Source organism: Protobothrops mucrosquamatus, unplaced genomic scaffold, assembly GCF_001527695.2.
Source record: "Protobothrops mucrosquamatus isolate PMUCROS unplaced genomic scaffold, P.Mucros_1.0 scaffold_257, whole genome shotgun sequence".
NCBI classification, from domain to species: domain Eukaryota; kingdom Metazoa; phylum Chordata; class Lepidosauria; order Squamata; family Viperidae; genus Protobothrops; species Protobothrops mucrosquamatus.
In genome coordinates this window covers 4320288-4328330 of record NW_015386333.1, presented here as the reverse complement: position 1 = coordinate 4328330, position 8043 = coordinate 4320288, and the positions used below count along the sequence as shown (strand labels likewise).

At 48.1% G+C, this 8043-nt stretch overlaps 1 protein-coding gene across 1 annotated transcript in view; it reads right to left on the bottom strand.

Annotated features, from left to right (window-relative positions):
* The window catches only part of TUBG1 (tubulin gamma 1), an 83063-nt gene that overhangs the window by 39216 nt on the left and 35804 nt on the right, over positions 1–8043 (bottom strand). The window contains exon 4 of the mRNA XM_015831519.2: positions 3964–4032. Coding sequence (XP_015687005.1) covers positions 3964–4032 — 69 coding nt within the window. The remainder of the gene's footprint in view (positions 1–3963; positions 4033–8043) is intronic.

Genomic DNA, 8043 nt, shown 5'->3' with positions numbered 1-8043 from the left:
TGGCAAACCTTTTAGAGACCGAGTGCCCAAAAACTAGCCCCGCCCCTGCCCCACCCCCTGCCCCGCCCCCGCTCCACCCCCACCCCACCTGCCCACAGGACCACTCACCATCTCCAGGGCCTGCCACAGATAGCCCAGGCAGCCCAGCAGCGCTATGGAGGCCACACCCTCTGCCCGCGCCCTGCAGCATCAACTGCATGATGGGTTGAGGGCATAGTCTTGTCTACGCTGCCTGTCTGCCATGTCCTTGGCTGCGCTGTTCCGTGTGGGCCACGCTCAAGGGCGATTCTCCTTCAGGGGGGCTGCTGGAGAGGAGGGGTCGCGGGGGAGGCAAGGTTGGGGTAACGGCACGTGTGCCCACAGAGAGGGCTCCGAGTGCCGCCTCTGGCACCCGTGCCATAGGTTCGCCACCACTGATATATGCAGTGTTATCTTCATTTTAGATGTCAAAAGGCTCTCTCTCTCTCCCTCCCTCCCTCTTCCTCTTTCTGCCCTTGGTCTGCCAGTCCTCTTCCCCCACTCAGTTTTGTGTTTGTGTGTGTGTGTGTGTGTGAGAGAGAGAGAGAGAGAGAGAGAGAGAGGCACTGGTGCTTCCCCCCTCTTTCTCTCTCTTTCCTCTCCCTTTCTTTTTTCTTTCCTCTTTCTCTTTCCTCTCCCTCTTTCTCTTTCCTCTCCTTCTTTCTCTTTCCTCTCCCTCTTTCCTCTCTCCCGCTTTCTTTCCTCTCCCTCTCTCTTTCCTCTCTCTCTTTCTCTTCCCCCCCTCTCTTTCTCTTCACCTTCCCCCCTTTACTAACAGAACCAGTTCATCTACCAAATCGTTTAACTTCCTCCCTTAGAGATGGGCAATTGGGGATTCACCACATTCTGACAAAGAAAAATGCCAGCACCTCTCATACAGCATCGATCCTGCTGCCGGGACGGCAAACACTGTATGTTAGCAATATCTGGAGAGCTTCAGTTCATCCGCACCTTCCTGAAAGGCTCTCCCATCAGTTGCAATGTCACGCTTTGAAAGGCCCCTGACCTTCCTCCGCTTCAGGCCGACTGCGCCTAGCAGGGAGCCTCAGTAGCCGGCGAGGAAGAGAGGAAGAGAGACAGACCATCTCCTCGCCGCTCGCTTCCAATTCCAATGTGGTGAATCCTGCTTGGGATTTGGGACTGAGAGGGGAAAGATCCTGGCTCCCAAGCCACAGGGACTTCCAACCACAGAACTTGTTTGGCTCTGTTCCCAGCCAGCACCGTGCGCGCAAAACAACAGCAACAAAATGCTGCAGCCGAGAATTGCCTGCCTGCCTGGCTCCCGGGCCTCGGTAGTCAATCATTTGAAGCAAGCAGCCTCGTCCGTAGAGAGAGAAGAAGAGAGAGTGAGGGCGGATTAGCCGAGTCTGTGGCAGATGTTAGCATGAAAGTTCTGCGTCTTTTGACTTACGTTGTCTTGCCCCCCACTGGTTCTTCGCCAGAACAAGTCGCCCTCTCTTTCTCTCTCTCTCTGTCTCTCTTTCCTCTCCCTCTCTCTCTCTCCACGTGAGGAAAGAACGAAAGGCAGATGGCGCCGAAGAGGTGGGAAGGGGAGGGGGCAGGAGGCAGCAAAAGGTGCTGAAAGGCGCCGGGGCACCACGGACCAGCCTGGGGAGACACGTGGCCAGCTCAGCTGCCCAGGGAGCAGCCCAGGGACGCCCCCACCAGGACTGCCGCCCGGACCGGCTCGGGGAGATGCGTGGCCGGCTCGGCTGCCCCGGAAGCGGCCCAGGGAGCGATGCCGACGCCGGCCACCGCCCCAGCCAGGAGTGCTGCCCAGGGGGCAGCAGGAGGAAGAAGGGGAGGAGGGTGAGGAAGCCGCCGCCGCCACCCCAGCCGGGACTCCACGCTGCCCAAGCTCGCCCTCCGCCCATCTGATGTAGCTGCGGCAGGGACTGGTGCCGTGCGGCCCACTGGCTCTGGCTGCGATGCTGCAGCTGCTTTGCCATCCCCTCTGCCGGCCTGGCTGCTCCCCCCCAGGCGCCCCTCTTGCCCCAGCACCTGCCCCAGCCACCCGGGGAGCAGCAGGAGGAAGAAGGGGAGGAGGAGGAGGAGGGCGAGGAAGCCGGCGCCGGGCCTCAGGGGAGGCTTGCATGAGAGAGAAAGAGAGAAGGGAAGCGCAATTGCTTCTCTCTCTCTATCTCTCTCTCTGCAAATGGTGGAAGAGGTTCCGGAGCCACAGGAGATGGCTCAAAGAGCCACATGCAGCTCCAGAGCCGCGGGTTGCCGACCCATGTGCTAAACCATTATAGGTTAAGCAGGATCTTTAGCAGACTTTTCACTAGTCATGTATAATGGAAACTGTGGGACTGAAATGTGGGGGAGTGGTAGGCAGTTTTCAAGAACGGACATTCTTTTATAAATTCATGTTTGATCCTGTAACACTAATAAAACACTAATGATCTGTTTGATCAGATCATTTTATAAGGCCTTCATTGATTTTATTTACTTGTGACATATTTATCCTATGTTTTCTTCAGAAGCTCAATGATGTTTATAGCACTCCATCACCCCATTTACCCCCAATAACTCTGTGAGGTATGTTCATTCTGAGAAAGAATGTGTTTCTGTGGCCAAAAGGGCAGGTGCTATGGAATATGGACAGGCAGGCAAAAAAAGAATGGGAGCAACTCGTGATCTCCTGCTTGCTTCCCCACTGACTTTGCTTGTGGGAATTCGATAGGAAAGGTCACAAATTATGAACATGTGACTGCAGGATACTGCAACTGTCATAATTGCAAGCCAATCACCCAAGCAACCAAATCATGATTAGGACACTGCAACAGTCACAACAGTCCCCGTTCGGTGCCACTAAACAGTTAGCTGAATGAATGGTCGTAACCTGTATTCCTGTTGTATTATGTCATCTTATGCTGATATAATTAAAATAAAAGTTTCTCATGCTATGTTTATCCTTTTATCATTTACCTGATATGAATCACTTTCTATCTCTATCTCACTATAAAATTGCCATTTTATGCGCTTTTATAACCTTCCAGTCTATAAATTTTCAGCTCAGGGAAACTGTTTTTTAGAATAGGATAATCTAATCCAGTGTCAAGAGAGTGATATAGATTAAAAAAATTCCTTTTCAAAGCCAGGATTCCAGTTCAATCATTCCAATATTAAAAATGGGAGGCCTTGGGTTTTAGACAAGGAGGCCAGAATTCAAAGTCGTAAATAATTTTAATAATCCTAAAATAGTCACTGCTGCTACACCCACCTAACCTATGCCACAGGATTGCTATGAAAATAAATGTGTCTTTGTATGTATGTGTATGTGAGAGAATCTCTATCATAAGGAAAGACAAGTATTTATGTTTTTTTTCAAAATAGCTCATCATTTTGTCACATAGTTTAAATATACTGTATCAACATTTATCCTTGCTGCTTCACTCTCCCTGAAGAATGAAATATAATTATTACTAAATTCTAGTAATTAGAACCTAGTAATAGATTATTACTAGATTATCAGATTATCTACTTTCTACAAGTTTATTTTGCAGTGAGCAATCAGACAGCCTCCACATTACAGGAAGTCCACAATTTACGACTGTTTAACAGCCATTCACGATCACAATACCCTGGGAACAGGTAGTTTACAGCCCATAAAGCACTTTTGACCATCATGAAACCCTCCATCACATGAACACATTTCAACCTCTTTGCATTTATAACCAAATGTCAAGTGCCCTGCAATCACGTGATCTCCACTTGCAATCTTCTTTGCCAGCTTTCCCAGAAAGTTAATGAGGAACCTGGCAGGGAAGATTGCAAGCAGAGGGAATGTTAGATTTGCGGACTGTTCCACCTGTGTGCCAAGGGATTTACCCCCACCCCTTAATTCTGAAGCTAAACAGATAGGCATTGTAGTCCAGAACTAGCATTCTCCAGGTCCAGAAATTTATAGGTAATCTAAGGGTCAGCACCACATGTCTGTCTTACCTCTAGACTGTCACTGCCATCAGCTTCTCTGTCTATAATGTCAAAAATATCTTCATGGATCTTTTCTCCCTGTAAATCACATGGAACAAGACAAGCAAATAAAAGCATTACAAAAAGGATAATAGTAAGACAGAATAACATCTTGCATTTGGTGGTAGATTAACAGTGGGCAGTTAAAGTTTGCCTAATTTTACATACAGCATAGCAGAATTTGGCCACATTCAGAGAAACTACTTCATACTGAGTTGGTAACAGTAGTTGCACGTAAAAAAGATCAGTATTTCCCAGATTATTTTATTAGGTAAGGTATTATAAATTGAGCCTGTGAGTCCTTATACAAGATGCAGTGTAACACGACATGAGTTATAGTTTCAATAGCCTCTTATCCACAGGGGCACAGTTTCAACTCACATGTTCAATTTTTTCTATTCTATTTTTTTCTATTCTGTTTTTTCCTATTCTGTTCTGTTCTGTTCTGTTCCTATTCTATTCTATTCTATTCCATTCCATTCCATTCCATTCCATTCCATTCCATTCCATTCCATTCTTCTAAAATTGCCGTGGGAAGTGCTTTGCAGCGTACTAAGATTAATGCCTTTCAGATTTTTAGGACAGTTATTTGATATAAATATCTTGCTGCTTTAAAAGGGGGAGTTTGACTATACAAATAAACATTCTTGGAAAGAGCAGCCTGATCTTGTTGGATTTCCAGATCTTTAATACATTCTTAAGTGCATTAAGTGGACACTCATATCAGATCATTAGAGGCACTTCCCTGGAGAAACCAAGATAGTGGAGTTTTTGTGACATGGTCCTGAACCATACTGATTTGAAATTGTCTTCTATAAGGAGTGAATTCAAACCTGTAGAAAAAAAGTAGTTTTAACCAATGTGCAAATGTAAATCCATGCACCTGTTTTGATTTTGGCTAGTCCTGCCTCCCTCTTTAGTACTACATTTGGGATGCAGTATGTTACCTGAAATATACTCTTAGGAATTTAGATTGCATCCTTTTCAGAGGAGTAAAAGAAGAGCAAGTAATTGTATGCTAGCCTTAGCTGAATGCTATTTCCTCCTAGCTGTTGTACTCCTCTGGAAAAAATAAAAACATTAAATTGCTACTGCTGGGGTTTAGGCACTTTGGATGACATAGTGTAGATGTGCACTATGTTTAGCAGATCTATGGAAAACCATGGCCGGATTTTTAAAGCATTTGACTTGCTCAATGTTTTGGCCATTTATCTTCCAGGCATGTAATTTAGGTCTTTTTGCGAAGTTCATGATCTTAGTTTTGCTATAGTTGATTTCAAAGACCTCTTCAGAGAAGTAAGTAGCCACAGCATTAAAGGCTCGTCTAAGTCAAAATTGCATTTGTGATAAATAAGCTATATCATTTGCATACAACAGCTAATATGTCTATTAGCTAGTTTTGGGGGATGGTGCTCTAATTGGTTTAATTGGGGTAACAAGAGAATTTATATAGAGCTTAAATATCACAATGGCTAGAATGTATCCTTGCCTTACTCCTCTGCAGATTAGAATCTCCTTAGTGTACACGCTCCCTCAAATTTTGCTTCTAGAGTTCTTTTAAAGGTTGTGCATAAGCAGTAATAGGTGTCTATCAATAGTTGTATACAGGAGCTTAGTCCAGAAGTTTTTTCTGGGAACTAGATTAAATGCAGACCTAAAATCAATAAGTGCAGTATATAACGATAAACCTGGTTTGAACATGTATTTTTTGGCCAGGTGTTAAAGAACAAGGGCCTGCCCATAAATAGAGTGTCCAGATCTGAAGCCTGCTTGCTCATCTGCCAGTACATGCTCTAAATCAGGTACTTTGGCACCCGGCAGGTGGTACGCGACTGTCCTAGAGAAGTGGTAATGGGGCGGAGAAGAATGAGCTGAAGCGGCGACAGCGTCGCACAAGTCTGAGGGAGAGACAGCTGGAGTTGCAGGGCTGTCAGGGCTCGGCATAAGCGCCAGAATCAGCGCCGGACTGCCTTCTGAGTGCTTCGCAGGTTCATTTTTTTAAGCTGCTCCAGGCAGAGGTTTCCCCCTATCGTTGTCTCTGCCTGAAGGGCCTCTCTTGTGTCTGTGTGTGTGCGCACGCATATGGGGGGGGTGTCTCACTCCTTGCAGCCCCACACTGTGGCATTGGGGAGGAAAAGAACAGAGAGACAAGAGAAGCTGCGATGGGAGCTTCTTGCAGCCTTCCACGGAGCTGGGGCGAGAGCTGAGGGGGGCAAGACACGATGCCATCGGCGGCACATTGAGAAAAAGCAACAAATACTCCCCAAAACCCAGCTTTCATTAGTTTGCAGCCTGCCATCTCAGAAGGTCTCTGTTGAGGGCGAAGGACTGCAAGGGGTGAGACACACACCCCTGCCCGCCGCCCACGCATGCACGCACACGCACACACACATGCACGGGTCTGGGAGAGATGAGCTGAGAGCAATGCAAAGGCAACAACAGGGGGGAGAGGTCAAAATGTGAAGCCTCCGCCCACTGCAGCCTGCCTGCTGCCACCTCTGCAGGGGAGGGAGGAAGAAAGGGAGGGAGGGAGGAGTGCCTCAATTCAAAGGAGAAAGCAGTTTTGTGTTCTGTCTTGTCACAGATAGAAGTTTGTTGGCAATCCAAGTTAACATTGGTATTCTTGAATTGTGAGCTCTTAGGAAAGTATCCCCTGTGTGTTGCTAACAGCCATTTCCAGTGAGGAAAAGGGGCGTTGTCTTACCTGAACGCCTTTTCTCAGCACGGAGATGGAGGATCCACCCATGGGTTGAGACTGTATTCCTGCCCAATCAGATCAAGTCAGCCAAAGTTGTCACGCCCTGTCCCTGGACCTATGCACAGTCTTGACGCGAGCGTAGACCTTGACTGATCAATGATGTACTGGCTCATACACTAATAACCTATAAGGCTAAACAATTCCCTATAAAGAGGGAGGGAGGTGGATCCTCCATCTCCGTGCTGAGAAAAGGCGTTCAGGTAAGACAACGCCCCTTCTCCAGCACTGGAGATGGAGGATCCACCCATGGGACATACCAAAGCCTACTGTCCCTGAGGGTGGGAAGCAGACCGGTCCGGTGTGGCACTTTGGCAAACTACTTGCTGGAGAACCCTCCTACCAAAAGAGGCCTCCGCCGAGGCAAATTTATCGACCTTGTAGTGCCGAATAAAAGGAGATGGAGTGGACCATGTGGCCACTCTACAAACCTCTTCGATGGTCGCTTGAGTGTGCCAAGCCGCAGATGTGGAAGCGCTCCGTGTGGAGTGCGCTGTGACCCCTCGTGGAACCGGCAATGACTCCGCTCGATATGCACGCCCTAATCCACCTGCCAATGGTGGAAGAGGAAACCTTCTTACCCTTGGAAGAGGGGTGAAAGGAGACAAACAGGGCTTCTGATGTTCGGAAATCCGCTGTCCGTGCCATGTAGTAGCGGAGCGCCCTGCGGACATCTAAGCAATGCCATTGCCGTTCCAGGGTACGCGATGGTTTTGGGCAAAAGTCAGGTAGAATAACCTCTTGGCTCCTGTGAAAGAGGGAATTCACCTTTGGGACAAAGGTAGGGTCCAGACAGAGTACCACACGGTCCGGGTGGAAAATGCACAAATCCTTACGGACCGACAGTGCCGCCAGCTCTGATATACGTCGAGCCGACGTAATGGCCACTAAAAAGGCTGCCTTATGAGACAGGTGACTCATATTGCACGATGCTAATGGTTCGAAGGGCGCCCTTGTTAGAGCCCTAAGAACCCGGGGCAACTCCCAGGAAGGGTATCTATGTACTGTCGGTGGCCTGATGTTAGCAGCCCCCTTAAGAAAAGAGCGTAGCATTGGGTGGTGAGCTAACGACCCTCCGTGTTCCCAGGCGAGAACGGTAGAGAGCGCAGCTAGTTGCCTACGCAAGGTATTAGGGGCCAAACCTTTGTCCAAGCCGTCCGACAGATATTCCAAAATAATAGGAATATTGAGTCGTGAGAGAGCCAACTTATGTTTGTCGCACCAAGCACAAAAGTTTTTCCACGTTGCCTCATAGATGCGATTCGTGGATGGGCGACGGGATGCCTGTATGACCT